General features: G+C 40.6%; 1 protein-coding gene and 1 long non-coding RNA gene across 2 annotated transcripts; both read left to right on the top strand.

The window, feature by feature from the left end:
* Positions 1-211: 211 nt before the first annotated feature.
* LOC123582074 lies at positions 212-6,239 on the top strand. The gene is made up of 3 exons (XR_006704179.1): positions 212-306; positions 716-858; positions 5,192-6,239. It is a non-coding gene; the product is annotated as an uncharacterized LOC123582074 (long non-coding RNA).
* Positions 6,240-17,780: 11,541 nt separating this feature from the next.
* Positions 17,781-19,243, top strand: LOC123583750. The gene is made up of 4 exons (XM_045450841.1): positions 17,781-17,816; positions 17,917-18,217; positions 18,730-18,960; positions 19,088-19,243. Exons 1-4 carry the CDS (start codon positions 17,781-17,783, stop codon positions 19,204-19,206), a joined length of 687 nt encoding a protein of 228 aa, XP_045306797.1. The 3' UTR covers positions 19,207-19,243.
* Positions 19,244-24,754: the final 5,511 nt, after the last annotated feature.

A 24,754-nucleotide genomic window follows, 5' to 3' on the forward strand; every position in this document is an offset into this window, starting at 1 on the left:
CTCCTAAGACCTCCCCTACCTGCAACCCTCCTCTTCAACAGTGAAGACCCATTTAAAATTCTTGACACTTGTACAGGAATCTGGTCCATAGCATATGTGGCAGGCAGCTAGCTGACCCAAAAGGGCTTAGGGCCTGCCCCCTGCTTCTTGGCAGGTAAAATTGGGCACAACTCAGCTTCCACCTCCTCACTCCTCTCTTCTCTCTCTTTCTCAGAAATGTCATGGCTCACAAAAAAAAAAAAAAAATCTGGTACCACCAGGTGATCCGGACAGGACCAGAACCTGACCTGAGGCAGAAGGTTACAGGTAATTGGAGCTGGATGTCAGCCAACTGAGTTGGCAGGACAATTTGAGGTTGGTCACAAGGACTGCAGTCTCCTGGTGGTCATGGTTCCAGGCCACCATTTTTTTTTTTTTTTTTTGGATTCAAATATTTATTTCTTTTTTGTGGTGAAGTAAATACAGTAATGTGTTTTATTTTATTTATTTATTTTTTAATTACATATAATTTATTGTCAAATTGGTTTCCATACAACACCCAGTGCTCATCCCAACAGGTGCCCTCCTCAATGCCCATCACCCACTTTCCCCTCTCCCCCACCCCCACCAGGCCATGATTTCTACCACATTACACTTATCTTTGGCCCCCTCAGTGAGGCAAAGCATGGTCAAAGTCCATGCGTGCTCCACATTATCCTTTTCTTTAACCTTGGAGGTGAAAGAGTTGGGATGGCTAGAGTGCTCATCACTGAAGAAAAAAAGGAATGGGGGGCCTGCAGACCTTCAGACCTCCAAAACACCCCACCTGGATGAGTTCTTCTGACTCAAGACTGCTAAGGCCAGTGGCTGTGCTGCAAGGTATTTTCCATTAGTTTATTTTTGTCTTAATCAGCTAAATATTGCATTAATATTAAAATATTAATATTGTACTAAAAATTGCATTGTCCATATCACTTCTTGATAATTTATTAAAATATTAAATAAGATAAGTCCCCATCACAGGCCCCGTGGTTCAGTCAGTTAAGCCTCCGACTTCAGCTCAGGTCATGATCGTGCTGTTCATGAGTTCGATCCCTGTGTGGGGCTCTGTGCTGACAGCTCAGAGCCTGGAGCCTGCCTCGGATTCTGTGTCTCCCTCTCTCTCTGCCCCTCCCCAGCTCTCTCTCTGTCTGTCTCTCTCTCTCAAAAATAAATAAACATTAAACATTTTTTTAAAAAAATTAAGTCCCTATCATTTACACTTTCTCACTTATTCCCAACCGTCCTTTTTTGACTTTGGTTCTGTTTCCTAGACACAATTTTGAAAACAAATGAAAATAAAACCAACAACAATAGAACTCTAAAATTCCAGGGTAATGTAGTTTTCCTAAAAGCCTTTGATGTGGAAATCTATCAAAGGCTTTTGGAAATACCAGATAAGGTCTGCTGGTTCTACCTTGTCCTTTGGTTCATCTGCATATTCAGAGAACTCTAGTAGACTAGAGTTGGGTATGATTTGCTTTCACAGAAACTAAGCATTGGTATTCCACGATTTTTTCCACCCTATAATTCATCTACCTTGTATGTGTCTAGTTGTGTCTAGATATGTCTAGTTCAATTTAGTCCAACAGGTTTTTTTTTAAAGCATTCAATACCATGTGTCAAGCACAGTGCCAATGCTCAGGCTAAAAAAATAAATCATTCTTTGCCCTTGAGAAGCTTAAAGTCTAAACAGGAAGACAGACTGGAGGGGGGATGGCTAGTGCTGAGATAATTCAGTAGTGGTGAACAGCACAAGTCCTAGACTTATACAGATCTGAGTGGGTATGTGACTACAAGCCAGGACAATCAAAATCCTTTCTGGAAATTTCTGCCAGGCTATCCTAGGATATGTTTCCTCTTAATCTGTTTCTCTGGGATTATGACCTTAAAGGACAATGTCGATTTTCTTTTTTACCTGTGAGGAGAAAGCCATGAGGAATAGGTGAGAAGGAAGATCACATGCAGAAAGAAACAGAGAACTTAACAGAAAGGGGAGTCATGACATCATTTGAACTCTTGGAATTTTGTTTTTAAGTAATTTCTACACCCAACTGGGGCTCCAACTCACAACCCTGAGATCAAGGGTCCTATGCTCTAACAACTGAGCCAACCAGGCGCCCCTTACTTTCCTTTTTAAACATCTTAAACTTGTTGGGTGTGGGTAAGAACAGTGGGTTTCTGTCACTTGGAATCAAGAGTCCTGAATTTATGTTCTGTTCTTCTTCCTGTTCCCTCCATCAGCAAATGGTACCCCATCCACCTGGATACCTATGCTGAAAACCTGAGTCATATCTTGCATTAACTTTGTCTTCTATTTTCTGCTACTCCAGTCTGTTCCTTCCTTTTTCTACCATACATAACCATTCATTGAAGACCCTTCCTAGGCTCCATTCTGGAATACAGTATGGAAGCCAGGTTTTTGAAATGAAAAAAGGGAAAATTCTGTTTCTTCTTATGCTTTGCTCATAATGATTCTGTTTCCAAATGTTTTTCTGGATCTCTTAGAGTCTAAAATATTAAGTGAAATGAAAACACAAGTGTCAAAGTACCCAGGAGGATGACTGGTACTTTGAAAGATGTGAAAGATGTCTTCCCGATCCCAGGAAGAAAAAAAAAATTCTTATCACCAGAAATAGAGAATCAGAGAGTTAAAGATTAGGGGAAAAGAAGTGAGACAGAAGTAACCATACAAGATAATACCATATATTGTATTATTGTATTTCATCCTTTCTAAGACGCCCCCCCTTTTTTTTTTACATTTTTTAACAATGCTGAAATTTGTTGTCTTACAATTTTTTAAGAAAGGTTATTTATTAATTTTGAAAGAGGTGGGAGATGGAAATGGAGAGAGAGAGAGAGAGAGAGAGAGAATCCCGAGGAGGCTCTACACTGACAGTGCAGAGCCTGACATGGGGTCTGAACCCACAAACCGTGAGATCATAACCTGAGCTGAAGTCGGATGCTTTACTGACTGAGTCACCCAGGCATCCCGTCTTACATTTTTTTTAATGTTTATTTATTTTTGAGAGAGAGACAGAGTGTGAGCAGGGGAGGAGCAGAGAGAGGGAGACACAGAATCTGAAGCAGGCTCCAAGCTGTCAGGACAGAGCACACAAACACACAAACCATGAAATCATGACCTGACCTGAAGTTGGACACTTTTTTTTTTTTTTTAATTTTTTTTTTTCAACGTTTATTTATTTTTGGGACAGAGAGAGACAGAGCATGAACGGGGGAGGGGCAGAGAGAGAGGGAGACACAGAATCGGAAACAGGCTCCAGGCTCTGAGCCATCAGCCCAGAGCCCGACGCGGGGCTCGAACTCACGGACGGCGAGATCGTGACCTGGCTGAAGTCGGACGCTTAACCGACTGCACCACCCAGGCGCCCCTGAAGCTGGGCACTTAACCGGCTGAGCCACCCAGGTGCCCCTACATTCTTTTTTTAAAGATTTTGTTTTTAAGTAATTTCTACACCCAACAGGGCTTGAACTCACAACCCTGAGATCAAGAGTTGTATGCTCTACTGACCAAGCCAGCCGGGCACCCCATCTTACAATCTGTAACTTCTTAGCACTGGCTCATTATTTAGTTCAATATATATATTTTTCTTAGTGAGACATTAAATAATGGCATCTTAAATTTTATAAAATTAAAAAACAGGCAAATCTTGGGGTACCTGGTTGGCTGAAATGGAAGAGCAGGCAACTCTTGATTTCAGGGTCATGAGTTTGAGCCCCATGTTGGGTATAGTTCGAGATGAATAAATAAATAAATCTAAAACATTTTTTTAAATGGGACTTAACATTGTGTTTAAAAAGGGGGGGGGCAAAGCTAAACCGTTTGGTTTATAGATATAGAAACCCTAAACTCTAGGGAAAGGCAAGGATGAGTAATGGTGATACAATCTCAAGTATTTAAGATGCTATGGAACATTCTGGAGGTCTAATTGGCAAGGATGCCAGCCAGTTCTTAATCCTTTGGAAGGATATGTTTCCCCCATGAAACCTAGAGATGTAATTTGCCTCAGTTTCTTCAGCATCCTCCTTCCAGGATCATCCTCCCACATTGTCACGGCCCTGCATCCATTTCCCACTCTCCTTCTTCATAATTCCTCATTTTTCCCAATTAAGTGGTTTGAGTTGGATTGATCCCATGTTTTGTACCTGGTTGCCTGATTTAAATTTTTTAGCAAATGCTATTCCCCTGACTTTAAAGATTAGTTCAGGGAGGATATGGAACCCCATCAAGAACCAGGATGTGGTGAAATGTTCGCTAGGACTTCTGGAAGAGAAAAATCTCTTCTTCCACAGAAGATGCTGGAAGGGTCTTTCCCTCTTCCATTGAATATGACTGAAAGACGATGTAGTCCCAGTATTTGTTCACACCCATGTTGCTAACTGAGGGAAATCTGCCTTAAGGTAATATTAACTTGTTCCTTAAGAAAAACTGACACCCTGGTGACATCATTAGACACACTTAATCAGGCTTTATTCGAAACTAGTCCTTCTTCTGGCCCTTCCACTTATGTGAGCCAATCCATTTTATTATTAGGTTTTCTGTAACATTCATTCAAAGTAGTCTTTTTAAAAATTTTTATTTATTTTGAGAGAGAAGCAGAGAGTGTGAGTGGGGAGGGGCAGAGAGAGAGGGAGAGAGAACGCCAGAGCAGGCTCCACACGCTCAGCACAGAACCTGACACGGGGCTCAATCCCATGAACGAGGACCTGGGCCGAAATCAAGGGTCGGATGCTATCCAGGTGCCCCTCATTCAAAGTAGTCTTTTTTTTTTTTTTTCAACTTTTTTTTATTTATTATTTTTGGGACAGAGAGAGAGACAGAGCATGAACGGGGGAGGGGCAGAGAGAGAGGGAGACGCAGAATCGGAAACAGGCTCCAGGCTCTGAGCCATCAGCCCAGAGCCCGACGCGGGGCTCGAACTCACGGACCGCGAGATGGTGACCTGGCTGAAGTCGGACGCTTAACCGACTGCGCCACCCAGGCGCCCCTCAAAGTAGTCTTAATACGTACATGACCTCATTTAATCTCCACATCAGCATTTTAAGGGAGATATTATTATACCAACTTTAGGGCTTTGCGGCTAGTAAATGATAGTATGGAGGTCTGACCTTTGATATGTTGGCTTCAATTACCAATGCCTTTCCATTCTAGCATAACAGAAATCCATTGAAGAATTTCTGGATGTGGTTCAGGAGAGGAAGAGGAATGTCAAATTTAAGAACTAAAAGGTGGGAGAAGAAAAGTAAAATAGTTTTCATCACATGTAATTTTTTTTGAAAAAAGAACCCAGAAGTTCTTTCTCGGGGCTCTTTATAATAATGGACCAAGGCTTTTACTGGATCTCTCATTACAGTTGTGCTGGCAATTCAAAAGTATGTTACTGATGTTACCAATTGCGTCACTCTGGAATGTTTTTCCCACCTCTGTAACTCTTCTGCTTTTGCTTCTTGCTTATTTGAGTTTCTCTGTCTTTGAGGTCATGCAATTGTAAAGACAGTCACAAATAGATCCAGAGGCGCCCCGCATTCTGCGAAGACCTGTGGTCCTTGAATAGCAATTAAATGTGTTTTTCTAGAAAGGAGAAGAAGTCAAGGTGTTTGGGCCAGAGGTGGTGCAGCCTTCATTCATTATATAATTTTCTAGAACCCTAACACCAGTTTGTTTAGAGCACGAACATTTATAAAAATCACATTAAAAAGAAGCCAGTGGGCGAGTGTGCATTACTTGTTCATTGTATATAGAGCTCACAAATCAAAAAACCTGATCTCTAGGCTATGGCTCTAATTATGCCCTTTTATACAACTGCAGCAGGAATGTCCCATATTGTAGGTCACCAAGAATATATTGAATCCAGGGCCCGCTAAGGCCTTTCCTGAAAATTGTAGAGGTTTGAGTTAACAGAGCTAGTCTTTTGTGACTTGGAGAATTTAAACGGAGGAAGGTTGTTTGTACCTGTAATTTGAGAAGCTAAAAGTGCCACCTCCTGGGGTAGGGGTAGGCGGCGGGGAGCTTAATTGTGTCGTGGCTGAATTTGGAGTCAGATTTACTGACAAGGTCAGAAGTAATTTAAAGTTTTTGTCACAGAGGAAGACCTAAAATGCTTGATTCTCACATCAACAGCACTGTCTGTAGCCTAAACTTTTAAGATTGGGATTAGTTCAGTCAGGGTTGTCGTTCATTGAGATCGTTTTTAACTTACTTCAGCATTTTTTGTTACTCTGTTTTAATAAAAAAAAAAAGGTGGAGGGGGGGGAACCTCAAGAAGACAAAACTTGAGTAATATTGCCTTCATTAAGACTCTTTTGGTTGCAAGTGATAGAAATCCAGCTACCACTAATCTGAACCAAAAAGCAGCATTCAGCCTTGGCTGACTCAGTTGGTAGACCATGTGACTCTTGATCTTGGGGTTGTGAGTTCAAGTCCCACATGGGGTGAAGAGATAACTTTAAAAAAAAAACAGGATTTATCATTAAAAAAAAAAATAATAAAGTGGCCCCAAACTCAAGGACAAGACATTCACCCAAGCTTTAAGAACAATAAGAAACAGGAATTTGAATATGGTCTGGATGTTCCTTCTGTCCCTTTTCTCTGCTTTTTCAGTGGCCTGCTTTCATTCTTAACTCACCATGGAAGGGCTTTTTCTGTAGGTAGAAAAAACAAAACAAAATATGGCTCCTTAGACTGTTCATTGCATAAAGCAGTCTGAGTTCCAGGATGCTGGTCCCAAGCATAACATCCCTACAGAAGGGCTCTTTGGCCTGGTATTTGTCAGGAACCCAACTTTAAACTAATCAACTGGGACCAGGAAATGGGGCAAGGCTGTATTACATCAGCTCTCACGGGATTCATTATGTAACCAGGTGTTCAAACTATGGGGATTTAGAAGTCCCCTGGATCATTTTAGGGGTCTTGCGATGTCAAAATTAATTTTCATGAAAACCAATTAAACAAAAATTATTTTTGTAATAAAGCTAAGATATTTGACCTTTTCACTCATTCTCTGCAGAGGGTATGGTGGAATTTTCCAGAGGCTGCGTGACATGGGATATCAGCATAGACTGAATGCAAAAGCAGATGTGAAAATTCATGTGGCCAAATCTTCTATTAGGTCATACTTTAAAGAAATTTTAAAAAGTAAAAGAATGCCACTCTTCTGTCACTATCGTTGATGCAAGATGAACAAACCTTTTAGAATTTCTTTAAAAAAAAAAAAAAGAAGAGCGTTTTCCTTTTTTTAAATGTTTATTTATTTTAGAGACAGAGAGACAGAGAGAGCACAAGCAGGGGAGGGTCAGAGAGCCAAAGACAGAATCTGAAACAGGTTGCAGGCTCTGAGCTGTCAGCACAGAGCCCAATGCGGGGCTCAAACCCACGAACCCGTGAGATCATGATCTGAGCTGAAGTTGGACGCTTAAGCGACTGAACCACCCAGGTGCCAAAAGGAGGAGAGTTTTCTTAGAGTGGAGTAAGGACAGCTGCCCAGGATATACAATCTTCACAAGGAAGAGAGTGTTCCAGAGAAGGGATGTTTAATACAGGGTTGTATATGTTTTTTGTTACATCAAGAGTTACAAATCATCATGATGAAGGACATTCCAGAAAATTACAGGCTTTATCTTATGCTTTTAGTTTGTGCAAGGTTACAGGCTTCGGAGGTATGGGAACGGAACTTAGGGGGATTTTTTACTCTTATCTTTAGTTTGAAATGTTTCTTTTAGGTTATTTGCTAACGAAGCAGATGTACAATGTGTGCTTGGGGCAGAAACAGAGCTCAAGCTTTGAAGTCATTCTGACCGAAGTAAAAGTTAAACTATAGTTTCCCTGGGGGCCTAGGAGAAGGTCCCGCAAACATTAAAAATGGATAATTTCCAGGGTGCCTGGGTGACTCAGTTGGTTAAGTGTCTGATTTCGGCTCAAGTCATGATCTTGCGGTTTGTGGGTTTGAGCCCAGCGTTGGGCTCTGTGCTGACAGCTCAGAGCCTGGAGCATGCTGCACATTCTGTGTCCCCCTCTCTTTCTGCCTCTACCCTGCTGATGCTCTCTCTCTCTCTCTCTCTCACCCTCTCAAAAATAAACATTAAAAAAATTTTTTTAAAGTAGAACATTTCCTTTATCATTATTAAAAAAAATTGTATTTCATAATGTTATTTATGTTAGTATGTGCTGGGTTTGTTGCTGTTTTTTTTTAATATTTCATTTTTAAGTGATCTCTACACCAGTGTGCAGCTCAAATTTACAAGCCCTAGATCAAGAGTCTCATGCTGTATTGAATAAGCCAGCCAGGCAGGCGCCGCTGTTACTGTTTTTTTTTTTTTTGTTTATTATTATTTTTTTTAACGTTTATTTATTTTTAAGAGAGACAGAGACAGAGTGCGAGCGGGGCAAGGGCAGAGAGAAAGGGAGACAGAATACAGAACAGGCTCCAGGCTCTGAGCAAGCTGTCAGCACAGAGCCCGAAGTGGGGCTCGAACCCACAAACCGCGAGATCATGACCTGAACCAAAGTTGGATGCTTAACCAACTGAGCCACCCAGGCGCCCCTGTTTTTAAATTTTTTCAATGTTTATTCAATTTTGAGAGAGAGGGAGAGAGAGAGATTGTGAGCGAGCAGGGGAGTGGCAGAGGGAGAGGCAGGCGCAGAATCCAAAGCAGGCTCCAGGCTCTGACCTGTCAGCACAGAGCCCAACATGGGGCTCAAACCCACGAGCTGTGAGATCATGACCTGAGCCAAAGTCGGCCGCTTAACCAACTGAGCCACCCGGGTGCCCCTACTGTTGTTGTTGTTGTTTTTTTTAAGTTTTATTTATTTAAGTAATTGCAACACCCAACATGGGGCTTGAATTCAGGAGCCCGAGATCAAGAGTTGCATGCTCTTCCAACTAAGCCAGTCAGGCAACTGTTACTGTTATTTATTTTTTTCATTACTGTTATTTTTAAGTGAATAAATATTTAAACATTTTTAAATTTTATTTTATTTTAGTTTTTTGATTTAAATCCAAGTTAGTAACGTAAAGTGTAATAATGATTTCAGGAATAAAATTTAGTGACTCATCACTTGCATATAGCACCCAGTGCTCATCCCAACAAGTGTCCTTAATGCCCCTCACCCATTTAGCCCATCCCCCCACCCAATACCCTGCCAGAAACCCTGTTTGTTCTGTCTCTTGGAGCACCTGAGTGGCTCAGTTGGTTAAGCGTCCAACTTCAGCTCAGATCTTGATCTCTTGGCTTGTGAGTTTGAGCCCCACATCAGGCTCTGTGCTGACTACTCAGAGCCTGGAGCCTGCTTCGGATTCTTTGTCTCCTTCTCTCTCTGCCCCTCCCCCACTCGTGCTCTGTCTCTTTGTCTCTCAAAAAGAAATAAACATTAAAAAAAAAAGGGTCTCTTATGGTTTGTCTCCCTCTCTGTTTTTATATTACTTTTGCTTCTCTTCCCTTATGTTCATCTGTTTTGTTTTTTAAATTCCACATATGAGTGAAATCATATGATATCTGTCTTTCTCTGACTTATTTTGCTTAGTATAATACACTTTCGTTCCATCCACTTTGTTGCAAATGGCAATATTTCATTCTTTTTCATCTCCAAGAAATATTCCATTGTATGTATATATATCACATCTTCTTTATCCATTCATCAGTTGATGGACATTTAGGCTCTTTCCATACTTGGCTATTGTTGATGGTGCTGCTGTAAATATTGGGGTGCATGTGCCCCTTCGAATCAGCATTCCTGTGTCCTTTGGATACTACTAGCAATTGCCTAGTAGCGCAATTGCTAAGTCGTAGGATAGTTCTATTTTTAATTTTTTGAGGAACTTCGATACTTTTTTCCAGACTGGCTGCACTAGTTTGCATTCCCACCAACAGTGCCAGAGGGTTCCTCTTTCCTCGCCAACATCTGTTGTTGCCTGAGTTGTTAATTTTAGCCATTCTTACAGATGTGAGGTGATATCTCATCGTGGTTTCGATTTGTATTTCCCTGATGAGGAGTGATGTCGAGCATTTTTTCATGTGTCTGTTAGCCATCTGTAAGTCTTCTTTGGAAAAGTATATGTTCGTGTCTTCTGCCCATTTCTTCACTGAATTATTTGTTTTTTTTTTGGGGGTGTTGAATTTTATAAGTTCTTTAATAGATTTGGATACGAACCCTTTATCTGAAATATCATTTACAAATTTCTTCTCCCATTCTGTCAGTTGCCTTTTAGTTTTGCTGATTGTTTCTTTTGCTGTGCAGAAGCTTTTTATCTTGATGAGGTCCCAATAGTTCATTTTTGCTTTTGTTTCCTTTGCCACTGGAGACATGTCAAGTAAGAAGTTGCTGCAGCCAAGGTCAGAAAGGTTGTTGCCTGTTTTCTCCTGTAGGATTTTGATGGCTTCTTGTCTTAAATTTAGGTCTTTCATCCATTTTGAGTTTATTTTTGTGTATGAGGTAAGAAAGTGGTCCAGGTTTATTCTTCTGGATGTTACTGTCCAGTTCTCCCATCACCATATGCTAAAGAGACTATCAATATTCTTTTTGCTTTGTCAAAGACTAGTTGACAACTCATTTGCGGCTCCACTTCTGGGTTCTCTATTCTGTTCCATTGATCCATGTGTCTATTTTTATGTCAATAACATACTGTCTTGATGACTACCGCTTTGTAATACAGGCTAAAGTCTGGGATTGTGATGCCTCCAGCTTTGGTTTTCTTTTTCAGGATTGCTTTGGCTATTTGGAGTCTTTTCTGGTTCCATACAAATTTTAGAGTTGTTCTAGCCCTGGGAAGAATACTGGTACAATTTTGATTGGGATTATATTGAATGTGTAGATTGCTTTGGATAGTATTGGCATTTTAACAATATTTGTTCTTCCAATCCATGAGCATGGAATGTTTTTCCATTTCTTTGTGTCTTCTTCAATTTCTTTCATAAACTTTCCATAGTTTTCAGTATATAGATTTTTCACCTCTTTGATTAGGTTTATTCCTAGGTATCTTATGGTTTTCGTGCAGTTGTAAATGGGATTGATTCCTTGATTTCTCTTTCTGTTCCTTCATTATTGGTGTGTAGAAATGCAACTGATTTATATGCATTGATTTTATGTCTTGCGACGTGGCTGAATTAATGGATCAGTTCTAGCTCAGTTTTTGGTGGAGTCCTTTCGGGTTTCCACAGAGTAGCATGTCTGCAAAGAGGGAAAGTTTGACTTCACCCTTACTGATTTGGATGCCTCTTATTCCTTTGTGTTGTCTGATTGTTGAGGCTAGGACTTCCAACAGAATGTTGAATAACAGTGGTGAGAGTGGACATCCTTGTGTTCCTGACCTTAGGGAGAAAGATTTCAGTTTTTTTCCATTGAGGATGATATTAGATGTGGGTCTTTCAAATATGGCCTTTATAATCTTGAGGTATGATCCTTCTATCCCTACTTTCTGGAGGGTTTTTATCCAGAGAGTATGTTGTATTTTGTCAAATGTCTTTTTCTGCATCTATTGTGAGGATCATGTAGTTCTTATCCTTTCTTTTATTAATGGGACGTATCACATTGATTTGCAGATATTGAACCAGCCATGCAGCCCAGGGATGAATCCCACTTGACTGTGGTGGATAATTTTTCCCCCCTACCGCCCATCCCCTGGTAACCCCCATTTTATTCTACGTTTCTACCAGTTCAGCTTTTTTAGGTTCCAGGTGTAAGTGATATCATACAGTATCTGTCTTCCTTTGTCTGGTTTATCTCACTAAGCATAATGTCCTCCAGCTCAATCCATGTTGTTCTGAATGGCAGGATTTCCTCCTTTCTATTGGCTGAATAATGTTCCATTGTGTACATGTGTACGTGTGTACGTGTGTGTGTGTGTGTGTGTGTGTGTGTGTGTGTGTGTGTGTATCACATCTTCTTTATCCATTCATTCTTTGATAGTCACTTAGGTTGTTTCCATATTTTGCCTGCTATAAATAATGCTTCAATAAATGGAAGTGCAGATAAAGACCTTTACAAATTGCTGTTCTCATTTCCTTTGGGTAAATACCCAGAATTGCTGGATCATGTAGTAGTTGTAGTTTTAATTTTTTTCAGGAACCTCCATACTGTTTTCCATGGTAGCTGAAACAGTTCACATTCCCACCACCAGTGCACAAGGGCTCTCTTTTCTTCACATTATCACCAATGCTTATCTTCTTTTGTCTTTTTGATGGTAGCCATTTTTAAAATTATTATTTTTTGAGAGAAAGAGGGAGAGAGAGCATACACATGTGAGCTGTGGTGACAGAGGGAAAGGGAGAGAGAAAATCCTAAGCAGGTTCCACACCCAGCTCAGAGATCGATCATATGACCTGGATATCATGACCTAAGCCAAAATCAAGAGTCAGACGTTTAACTGATTGAGCTGCATAGGTGCTTAATGATAGCCATTTTAACAGGTGTAAGGAGATAGCTTATTGTTCCTTTTTAAAGATTTTATTTTTAAGTAATTTCTGCATCCAATGTGGGGCTCATGAATTGTTCTCCCTTCATCTGTGCTAATATTCCCTGCTCTGATATTGACTTTGACAGTATAGCCACTCCAGTTTTCTGTAAGCACTATTTGCATGCAATATCTCTTTCCACCATTGTACTTTTAGTCTCTCTATATCTTCATCTTTAAAATGGGTTTCTGAGGTGCCTGGGTGGCTCAGTTGGTTAAGAGTGTGGCTCTTGATTTCAGCTCAGGTCATGATCTCACGGTTTGTGAGATTGAGCCCCACGTCGGGCTCCTCACTGACAACGTGGAGCCTGCTTGGGATAATCTCTCTCTCTCTCTCTCTCTCTCTCTCTGCCTCTCCCCCCTTGTGCTTGCTTTCTCCTTCGAAATAAATAAAATTAAAAAATAAAATGGTTTTCTTTTAGACAGTATATAGTTGGATCTTTTTTAAAAAAATCCAATCTGACAACTTTTGCTTTTTATCAATTATATTTATTTATGTTTAATATAAATGATCTAGATGTATGTAACTTTTATAGTTATCAACCATGTGGTCCAGGTTCAGATATGTCAGTTGAGACCTAGAATTTGTGACCCAGAAACAATTTCAAAATTACAAGTTTCCATTTCAATTTTTTCAGCTGTCCTAAGGGGGACACACAGACTACAGCAATCCTTCTCAAAATTTTCCTTCATTTTTCTTTCTACTTTACTCACAAAGTAGGACTCTTCACACTTCTTTCTTTTCGACTCTTCGGAAGATTGTTCCTAAAAGTATCTTCAAAAGGTATTTCTGACACCTTTCTTGGAGGGTAAAGTAGAGGATGAAATTGAGTGGGCAAAACTAGAGTCCTCTTTGGTCCGTAGAAGGAAAGAAACATCTGGGAACAGTTATACATCAATATATTTTGTCTAGCCGTTCTCTCCCATGGTTAGTCTCATGGCTACAAAGAGATGACCACTATCTAAATTTCCCACGTGCGTTCATTCTCTCTTTTCACAATCCAGTCCCTTCCTTGCCTATTTTGTCAGCCTCTGCTGTGTGGGAGAGGGTATAATTCCCCTCAGCATTTAATCCTCCACTCTCTCCAGACAGTGTCTTTAGTAGGGAAAGGAAAAGAGAGCACAGAGGTATGAGCATTCATTCATTCATTCAACAAAGATTTACTGAGTACCTACTATGTGTGAGGTGCTCTTTGGAGTGTGTTCTGGTAAGCAAGTCAGACAAGACGCCTGCCCTTGTGATACTCACCTCCTAGCAAAAGAGACACACAATTAACAAACAAAACGTGTACGTTCAGATGTTCCTTATGGGCCATGAAGGAAATCAAGCAGAGAAGGGGAAAGAGAGCAGTTGGCAGCAGGGTCAGAGCTGTTTTTTTGCAGGGCAGTCCAAGGACTGAATGATGTAAGGGAGTGAGCTGTGAGAATGTGTGGGGGAGATTTTCTGGGCAGGGACAAGCAAGCGAGATAGAAAAAGCTAGGTAGATCCAAGAGGCTAGGGTGACTTGGGCACTATCAGCAAAGGGGAGAGTGGAGATAGGGAGATGAGGTTAGGGAAGTGGCCAGGCACTTTCATTCAGGACCTGAATTGATCAGGATAAAATTCTAGAGCAGAGCTGTCCAAGACATGTGTGAACTATATGTGTAATTTCAAGCTTTCTAATAGCCATGTTAAAAGAAATAAAAAGAAATGGGTGTAATTAATATTTATAGTGTATTTCTAAACCAAATATACCTAAAATTAAATCATATAAAATATGTAATCAATATAAAAACTTTATTACTGAGATATTATGCGTTCTTTTTTTTTTTAAGTTTATTTATTTATTTTGAGAGAGACAGAGAAAGCTCGAACAGGGGAGGGGTGGGGGGGCAGATCCCAAGCAGGCTCTGAATGGTCAGCCTACATACATGGGGCTCAGACTCACAAAACTATAAGATCATGACCTGAGCCTAAATCAAGAGTTGGGTGCTTAGCCAACTGAGCCACCGAAAGTGCCCCGAGATATTCTGCATTCTTTTTTCTTACTAAATGCAATGGACTCAGTGCTTGTATTCCCCTCCCCCAAATTTATATGTTGAAATTCTGACTCTTAATGAGATGGTATTTGGGGTGGGACCTCTGGGAGGTGATTAGCTTATAAGAGTGGAGCCCTCACCAATGGGACTAGTGCCCCTATTTTATTTTTATTTATTTATTATTTTTGAGAGAGAGAGACAGAGAGAGAGCACACGTGAGGGCACACACAGGCATGTGGGCAGGGGAGGGGTAAAGGGAGAGGGAGAATCTTCAGCAGGGTCCACGTCCAGTGCTTAGCCTGATGCAGAGCTCCATCTCACCACTGTGAGATTGTGACCTGAGATGAAACCAAGAGTTGGATGCTTAACCAATGAGCCACCCCAGCTCCTTGGGATTAGTGCCCTTCTAAAAGAGGTCTCAGAGAGCTCCCATGCCCCTTCTACCATGTGTGGACACGTTAAGACAGCTGTCTTTGAACCAGGAAGTGAATTTTCACCAGACACCAAATCTGCCTATACCTTGATACTGGACTTCCCAGCCTCCAGAACTATGAGGAAGAAATGTTCATTCCTTAAGCCCCCCAGTCTGTGGTACTTTGCTATAGCAGCCTGAACAGACTAAGGCACTAAATTTTTGTATTTAGCAGTTACAGTCACAATTCAATTTGGATGCTAAGTTTTCATCCAAAACACTTCATCTATATTTAGACTTCATAAAAAGTATAGCTGAAAAAGTAGATTGAAATATCCAAGGTTTTCCCAATATAGAAGTTCTTCAATAACTGAATCAGTCATCAAGTTTTCAAATTAAAATTAAATTAAATAATACCAAAAATTCAGTTCTTCAGCAGTGTTTGCCACATTCCAAGGGCTCAGAAGCCACATAAGCCTGATAGATGTCATATTGGATAACACATGTGGTTAGCGGGCATCAATGACTGCAATGACCTCTCACTCCATATTTCTCCACAGAGCAGCCAGAGTGATCATTGAAAAATGGAAATCAGTTCACATTGTCCCTGCTTAGAAACTCTAGTGGCTTCCTATGACATTTAGTAAATCCCAATGACTCAAGTGGGGCATCCACTTTGAGGCAGATGAAGAGCTTCTGTATTTATCAATCCTTCTTCTTGAAATCCCATTACAATGACAGTAAAGAAGTACAAGAGGAAATGAATCCATGAGTGAAATAAGAGGTGGAGGAGCAGGGCTGTATCAGCAATGTAGTTTTGGTGAATTTCCCTAAGATTGAAGGTAAATGTGATCTTATCGATTGGTAAAGCAGAGAAGAAGGAGCCATAGCTCTTAGCACACAAGAGGCTGCAGAGAACAACAGAGATGCTTTCCATAGCATTTCAGCTACTTAAATGATGAGCTACAAAGACCCGGAGTGGGAAGAAAGGCACAAGTTCAAGGGAACTGATGGAAAACAGTGAGTGGAAAGGATGTGTGGGTTTGCTGTTCCTCTTCTTCTCCCCCAACTTTGTGCATATTTTGGCAGTGTCCTAAGTAGTGGCTATAGAGAAATTCTTCTAAAGAAATCATGTTATGGCCTCGGATAGGAGTAGTTGGAAAGCCTAGAGCAGAACCTTACTTTGGCATGGGGGTGAGAGAGGAAGTCTTCCTTCCCACCAGTTGACAGTCAGCTTGCACACATAGATCATGTAATCAGCATTTTCATTTTGGAAAGGGACTGGTGATAGAAAACAACCCAAGTAATTCATCTGGCTCCTCATATTCGTCAACACAAAAGGACAACCATGGGCCAGAAGAGAGTTGTGCAAAATCTCAGGACCAAAATGAATAAGAATTCACCCTAGAAGAAACAGAAATTGTTCATGGGATAGCAGTGAACTTTAAAAAAAGTTGAAATTAATATTCTCAGAGAAATTTGAGGAGACAGTGCATCGATAAAATATTAATAGATGACTCTAAAAACCACAAATATTTAATAAGTGTTAGAAATGTAACTCTAAAATGAAAATCTCGGGGCGCCTGGGTAGCGCAGTCGGTTAAGCGTCCGACTTCAGCTCAGGTCACGCTCTCACGGTCCGTGAGTTCGAGCCCCGCGTCGGGCTCTGGGCTGATGGCTCAGAGCCTGGAGCCTGTTTCTGATTCTGTGTCTCCCTCTCTCTCTGCCCCTTCCCCGTTCATGCTCTGTCTCTCTCTGTCTCAAAAATAAATAAACGTTAAAAAAAAAAAATTTAAATGAAAATCTCAACAGAAAGGCTAGAGGAAAAAAATCAAGGGACTCTCCCAGAATGTAAAACAAGAGAACAAAAGAGAAAAGTTGAAAGACAGAGATGACCCATAAAGAAGAGCCAACATACATCTAATAGGTGTTTCAGATTAAAAGTAAAGAAAAAGTAGATCTCCCAGAGCCAAAGATCCATGTCTTCACCCAGTACTAATCCATATGAATGAAGAGAGACCTGTATCTAGTCATATCTTGGAGAAACTTCACAAGCCCAAAGACAAGACTCTTAAAAAGATTTCAAAGGGAAAAAAAATGAAGAGTTGAGAAATGTACTGGCATCACACTTCTCATCAGTTATGCTTTATACTAGAACACAAGGAACAATGCTTTAAAAATTCTGAGGGACAATGATTTTGAGCTTAGAGTTTTATAGCCAGCCAAATTAACATGTAAGTGGGGAGCAAAGCAAAGATTTTTTTTTTTATGTCCAAGGACTTAAGAAATTTATCACCTACAGACCACTCCTAAAAGAACTGCCTAAGGAGGTGTTACAGCAAAATGAAATAGGAATCTAAGAAATAGGAAGATAATCAGTTTGCACGAATTGGGCAATTAAAGGAAATCCTTGAATGCTAGTTGTGTAATAGGCTTAAAATATGTGAAGAAACTGCATCATTTTAGAATGGGTAAAGGTTTATTACAGCATTACATTAAAAAAAAATTCCGTTTTTCCTTCAAGAGCTACAAGCTTAGTGACGACATCACCTTTGCTACTGGGATGGCTCTATTTGAGCCTACCATGAATATTTGTTATATTATCAGCACAAGGGAGATAATTCTTGAGAATTAATTTACAGACAATATATGGAAAACATAACTAACATTAGAGAACAGAATATGTTATAACCTCTGCCAATGAGAAGTAATGCCCATTGAGAGGGCAGAAATACAAAGGGAAGTAAGTGAAGGGGGTTGAGTGTCTCGCCTTACCCAGAAGAACACTGAGAAACACTGAACGTGGGGCTGGAGGGGCTGAGCAGAGCGAACAGGGGAGAGACATTGAGCCCACGGGCACAGGGATGACGGGTAATCCGGGTGGAACGCCCGGGAAAACGGTTGGAGACTGAAGCGAATGTGTGTGGGGGTGGGGGTTGAGCAGAACCGGCTGAGCGTAAAGAGTGGGCGTATGGGCGCGGCCTAGTAGAGTACTAGTAGAGTACTGCGCGGAAGGGGCGGGGCAGGGGCGGGGCGGAGCCGGTGGGGAGGTCTCCCCTGTGGCCCCGGGCGCCTGCGCAAATCAGCCCTCTGGAAGCTCCAGCCGTCGGGCCGCGCTTCACGTCTTCTCGCGCTTGCTGTCTCCTCAGCCTCCAGTCGCTTCGCTTCACCGGACGCCATGCCCCGCCTGCTCGTTCTTTGCCTACTTCCCCGCCGCCGCGTGACCCAATTGGGGCTCCAACCCGGCCGCCGCCTGGCCCGCTCGGAGTCCCGCCGCCGCCAGCACCGCAAGTCGTCTGTGGTGAGTGGCGGCCCACGCCTCACGGCGGCGGGGGCGGGCGAGGAGCGCGCAGCCGAGGCGGGAGCGCCGCGACGGACTGGGATGAGCGGGGGACGTCGGTGACGGGCGGCCGTTGGCGGTCGGGGGAGGCCTCGGGGAGTGCGCAGAGGGCACGGGCAGAGCCGTCGTTGCGCCGCGCGGTGTCCTTCGCCGTCGAACGTCGTCTCGCCGGCTGCTTGCCCGCCAACGCGGGGAATCCTGGGCAGCACCTGCGATCCAGGGTGCAGCGGTCGGAAAGGTGGGGAGGTGGGGAAGTAGGGGGGGCGAAGGGGGGCGGAAGAAGAAAGAGGTGTTTGCTTCTCAGGTTGAAGCTGGGTCATCTAGGAAAGGAAGTCCTGCTGTTTCAGGCCTCGTCAGGCCCGCGTTACAGAACAGCCACACTCGTTGGCAGGTGGACGCGGATCTTGCTCGGCCGCGAGGGACTGGCCCGGGGAGCCGCAGGCATTAACAGAGCTTTTCGTCTTCTCTCCCAGGACAGCGCCGTTGCGCTCGTGATGGTTTTTGCGACCTTCTTAGCACCGAGCGGGTATGTGCTGAGCAATCTGAGCGACCTCAGAAGAGCGTAGGTGGAAGAAGCTGTGGAGCTGCGTTAACACCCGAGGAGCTTTCAGAAAAAGCGGTGGCTTGCTTAAAGGAGGAAAAGCGTTTAGCTGGGCTGACGCTGCAGCCATTGTGGGTATTCAGTTCACAACCGTGTGTTTTTGGTAAATATTTTGCAGTTTTTTAGTACTGTGCGTAACATGCAGATGAGTTTGTAGACTCATTTCCAAATGTTGAATAAAGTTGAAGCATTCATGCACGGTATGTGATCTCAGACTATTTTCTTGACAGTGAAAGCTGATGAGAATTTCATGATGAAAAATAGAATAAGAAGAACGGCAACAGAAGGTCAGGGATGGCGGCGGTCACGCCATCAAATGTATTTTATGGGAGTGAATGCACGTATCTAGCGGCATCAACATTAAAAGATTAGATATGTAGCAGTAAGTAATGTAAGTTAAATGATTCTTCTTACTATTTTTAATGTTCCATTGGTACTTCCCCCTTCATTTTTTTTTTTAAATATTTTTAAAGAGAGAGAGTGGGGGAGGGGCAGAGAGAGGGAGAGAGAGAATCCTGAGCAGGCTCCAGGCTCCTGGCTCCTCATGGAGTATCATCTTGTGAACCGTGAGATCATGACCTGAGTGAAATTAAGAGTCGGATGCTCAACTGACTGAGCCATGCACCCTGATTTTATTTTTATTTAGACAGCATGAGCAGGGGGAAAGGAGCAGAGGAAGAGAGAGAGAATCTTAGGCAGGCTCCATGCTCAGCATGGAGTTTGACATGGGGCTGGATCCCACAACCGTGGGATCCTGACATGAACCAAAATCAAGTGTTGGATACTCAACCCACTGAGCCACCCAGCCCTGGTGCTGCCCCTTTTAGTAGTGAGATCCAGACTTTACTTTCCACTGGAATAAATACCAACTTTTTATTAATTTGTCTTAAGTTTGCCTCTACAGCGTGGGATTTAGTAATTATCTTTGTACTTTATTTGTACCTCTCCTTATTTATGGATTTTGTTATTTTCTGTAAGTCAGGTTTGAAGAATCATATATACATTTGTTTGAATTTTAGCTCACTTTGCCAATTATTGTGACTGTGGGCAACAGACCTAAACTCTGAGACTGTTTCCTTGTCTATGTATGTAATGGGAACTTAAAATTGGTCTCTTGAAGGGATATTGTGGGGGAATAAAACGCTGAACAAAGATAAGACACTTACTAGCATAGTGCCTGGAACAGAGTAATCAATAGATAGAAGTTATTAAGAGAATATGTGTTTACTAATATTCATTCAGCAAGTATTGCATTTGTTGATGTGCCAGGTATTGTCCAAGGTCAATGAACCGAAAATAGATCTCTGCCTTTGTAGGACATGGAGGACTTGCATTCTAATTACTTCAATATTGTACTTGTATTTTGAAATTTATATTGGTGTGTTAGATTTCTTCAGAGAAACTGCGACAATTTGTGTGTGTGTGTGTGTGTGTGTGTGTGTATATATATATATATATATATATATATATATATATATATATAGGGAGAGGGTGAGAGATTGATTAATTGATTTGAAGGAATTGGTTCACAGCTGTGGAAGCTAGCAAGTCCAAAATCTGCAAGGTAGAGAGTCTCTGGCAAGCTGGAGACTCAGGAAAGAGTTGCAGTTTGAGTCTGCAGTCAGTCGCTGGTGAAATTGAACTCTCAGGAAAAGTCAGTATTTGTATTAAGGCCTTCAATTGCTTGGATGTGGCTTACACACATTATAGAGGGCAATCTGCTTTAGTCAACGTCTGCTGAGCTACATGTTAATCCTGTCCAAAAATTACCTTCACAGAAACATCGAGAATAGCATTTGGCCAAATATCTGGGTACTGTGGCCTAGCTAACACAAAATTAAACTGTCACAATTGGGTAAAATAATTTTTCAGAGGGAAACCATGAAAAGGGTGTGATACTTTTAAAATTTAAAGGTATGAGTACAGTGGCTTATTGAAATCTTACCCACTTAAGTTTACATTCTCTCTTCACTCGTGTCAAACCCGCTCTTAGGCCCTTTAAAGAACTCTGGCCCATCAGGACACAGGCTCTGTTTCGGTTTCTTGTATTCACCAAGACCATGTTTGAACTTACTGCCCATTTTGAACTTACTTTTTTCTTTTCTGACTCTGATGATTTTGTGCTTAAGCTTCTGATACCTGCCTGTATACGTTACAGCTAATGACAGAAGACTGGTCTACCTTTGTCCTGGCTGAGGAAACTATTGAACTATAGGAATAACAGTCTTTTCCCTAGGGGCACTGGGGTGGCTTAGTTGGTTAAGCATCCAGCTTCAGCTCAGGTCATGATCTTGTGGTTCGTGAGTTTGAGCTCTGCATCTGGCTCTGTGCTTACATTGTGGCACCTGCTTAGGATTCTCTTTTTCTCTCTCTGCCCTTCCCCCATGTGTGCTTTCTCTCTCTCTCTCTCTCAAAATAAACTTCATTAAAAAAAAAAAGGAGTCTCTTCTCTAGAATCCTAGCACCTATTTTCTGAACCATTTATTTGACATTATTCTCATGGAATAATGCTCAGTATTGGGAAGTGGTAGCGCATTTTGATGAGTGAACTCTGTTGCCCTGTCACGTTATTTAACTTTCAATGCATGAAAGTGTCACATTTGTTATTTGGGGTAGTTATACTCTATAATAGTCACCATGAACACTGAATTAGTGAATCTGGAACCAATGCTCCTAGGAGAAATAACACATTAGGTTCCTGTGAGCCTTGTCACAACATTTAAACACTATGTATGGGGTCCATTTTAAACAGGGAATTCATCTACAAAAAAGGACAAAATTATAAAAAAGTGAGACCAAATAGGCTATGGGAAGGACATTAGTTTACAGTATTCCAGAATGACAGCTGGAACAAGAAGGCAGAACTTGTCATTGTTCGACCTCAGCACTGCATGATTCAAATTTCTTGCCACTCTCTCTGTGAATGATGTGAAACTGTTGCATTGATTTTGAGTTTGAAAATAATTTTAGTGAGTAGGAGAATTTGCAGACATGGAATCTACAAATAATGGGGATTAAGTGTTATTCTTAAGAGGAGGTCTTGCTCTCATTTATGAATCATTTTGGAAATTCTTATTTTGAAATTTTAAGAATTTGCAGGATGTTCTTTTGGGAAGAAGTAAGGCTGGAGAAACCATCCCTTGAGGTTGGATTTTTGTGGAATAGCTTAAAAAATGTGGGTTTGACTTGGAATAAATGAAGTAGTGCACTTCTTCACTTAAAATGAGATTTGATAATAAAGTAATGATCTTAGTGAAACTGACAGGGAAAACTGCAAAAATTATAAAATATTTTGATAGTGATATCATTGGTGGATTAGAACTTTCACTGTCCATTTCCCAGATGAGTACTCTATTGGCCAACATCCAGTTGGATATAAAATTCTGGCATCTGATACAGTTAACTCATTAGTGGGTATGTATAATGCCTGTCTGTCTCATCTCCACCACCAGATTTAAAATTCCTTGAGGTAGAGTGACATATAATATTTTTAATCTTTAGGTGTAGCATAATGGATAAGTCAAAATATTTAATCAGAAGACTGAAATTGCTCCTTCCTATAACCAGGTACTTAAGTGAGCCTCTATTATGTATGGAAGATAGTTCCTATCTTGTTTTTTCCAGTGCATAACTCAATGCCTGGCACATATTCTGAGCTTTTTGTTTGTTTGTTTGTTTGTTTGTTTGTTTTTTGTATACCAGTTGAGTGGTTAAACTGCTGGTAAGACAAATAGGTTCATCTCACTTGCCAAATTCATCTTTTCTAGTAATGGCTGTAGTGCTATGTTGAGGAAGATTATAAAAGAAATGAAATAACTTCAATCAGTGGTGTAAATAAAATGTATCATGTATGTTGACTGAGCAGATCAATTTTTCCTTGATAATTTTTGGCAAAGAAATTCATAGAAATTGTACATTAGACAAGGGCTTATGAATTGTGTAATATTTTAATTTATAAGCATGATGAACACAGTAATTTTTAAGCATGATAAAATATTTGTGACAAATATTCTGAGATTCTTAGAAGAAAGGTTGATAATTATGAAATATTTCTATTTAGAAGGATAAGGAGTGAGTTATTTTTCAATACAGGAAACATTTTTCTGAAAAGTTCCATTTATTTTTAAAGTTCTGTTGCTATGGCAAGTTGCTGAATTTGGGTAAATCACTTGACTTCTAGAATCCTGTTTCCTTTTCTGTAAAATTAACAGGTTGACCTAGACCAGGAATTTTTAGCTTTTTGCTTTATTCAAATCAATACATAATTATTGAAGTATTTTGTGGCTTACCATGTGAACAGGGCATTTGGTTTTTTTTTAATGGTAACCTGAGTTAGTAAGAATTAAATTTTATAAATCAAGTATTATTTAAAAGTATTTAAGATTTAATAAGTATATAAAATCGATCCTATTTATAATTTATCCATAAACAAGTGCATACAATATGATATTTGGGTAGGCCTTTCAATGGGGAAAATCACTTCTCAAATGTCATCTACATTATGTCAGCCTTCACTCTACTCAGCTTTATCACTACATTGTTCCCCCCACACCTTTACTTGGCATTAGTTAGATTTCCACTCGATTCTTCTCCATTAGGACCTTGCAATTTTTTTCTTTTTTACTTACCCAGCCTTTCCACCTTGTCTACTTTCATTTAAGTGTTCTATTGCCAATACCTTTAACTTATTTGCCATTTTATTTTATTTTATTTTATTTTATTTTATTTTATTTTATTTTATTTTTATTTTATTTTATTTTATTTTATTTTATTTTATTTTATTTATTTTATTTTTGTTCATTGTACTCTTCAAAATACAAACCATGGATCAGTCATAGTCCCTCAATTTTGGCTTGGGCAAGTGCTGCAGAGGAAATCATAGAATCACACGGTTAGTGCTATTAGAAATTCATTGTTTCCATACTCATAATCCCACAATGCTTCCTAAAATTTTTTTCTCTTTTCCTTTACTTTTCAGTGTAGTGACTAATTTAAATCTCGCATATGTGAACTTTTTATTCTATTAGCTCTCTACCCAATTTTAGCAGACTACCTCATTTTCTAATTCACAGAGAAAGTTGAAACTGTTCCTTAATTGTTGCCCCCCCTCCATCTACAAATGTAACAGAATTCTCCCCATCTTTCCTCTTAGTGCAGAGAAGGGGAATTACCATTCTGAGGCTGAATCCCTTTGCCTGTGCTTTGGGTCCTACATCCTTCCTCTGGGATATAAAGCTCTAGAAGTTGTCTAAATTTGATTTCTTACTCCATTGTTTCTATCTCAGATAATTTAAATATGCTCAGCTTCCAGCCTTTAAAAAAGAAGAAAAGGCCCTAAGATCCCTCTTTTAACATAAGTGTCCAAGTTTTTGGTAGCTTTATTGTGATACTTGCTTTATTGTGGTGGTCTAGAATTAAAGCCAAAATATACTGATGTTAGCCTGTAATTGAAAATCTATTTCTGTTCCTATCATTCCATTGATACTGCTATCGTAAGTCAGTGGTTTTGTCACTAAATCTCGTAGACAGTTTTTAGTCCTTATCTTTTTGCAGTATTTGATATTATTTAGTCTGTTTTTGAAATACAGGCATACATCAGAGATAGATACTAGGGGTTTGGTTCCAGAGCATCACAATAAAGTGAGTCAAATGAATTTTCTGATTTCCTGGCTCATATAAAATTTATGTTTACACTTCACTGTAGTTTATTAAGTGTTCAATAGTATTACATCTTAAAAAACAGTGTACATAATTTTAAAAATGCTGCAGAAAAAAAAAGCTAACTATCATCTCAACTCTCAGCAAGTCAAAATCTGTTGGTGAGGAGGATCTTGCCTCAGGTATTGAATGGCTGCTGACCAGGGTGCTGGTTGCTGAAGTTTACAGTGGCAGGAGCA

Source organism: Leopardus geoffroyi, chromosome B3 (genome assembly GCF_018350155.1).
Source record: "Leopardus geoffroyi isolate Oge1 chromosome B3, O.geoffroyi_Oge1_pat1.0, whole genome shotgun sequence".
NCBI classification, from domain to species: domain Eukaryota; kingdom Metazoa; phylum Chordata; class Mammalia; order Carnivora; family Felidae; genus Leopardus; species Leopardus geoffroyi.

Coding starts and splice junctions, on each gene's coding strand:
- LOC123583750 (XM_045450841.1), top strand. CDS start 17,781: ATGACGGGTAATCCGGGTGGAACGCCCGGGAAAACG. Junction 17,817..17,916: donor GTGGAACGCCCGGGAAAACG/GTTGGAGACTGA, acceptor GAGTACTAGTAG/AGTACTGCGCGGAAGGGGCG. Junction 18,961..19,087: donor TTCACAACCGTGTGTTTTTG/GTAAATATTTTG, acceptor TTTTCTTGACAG/TGAAAGCTGATGAGAATTTC.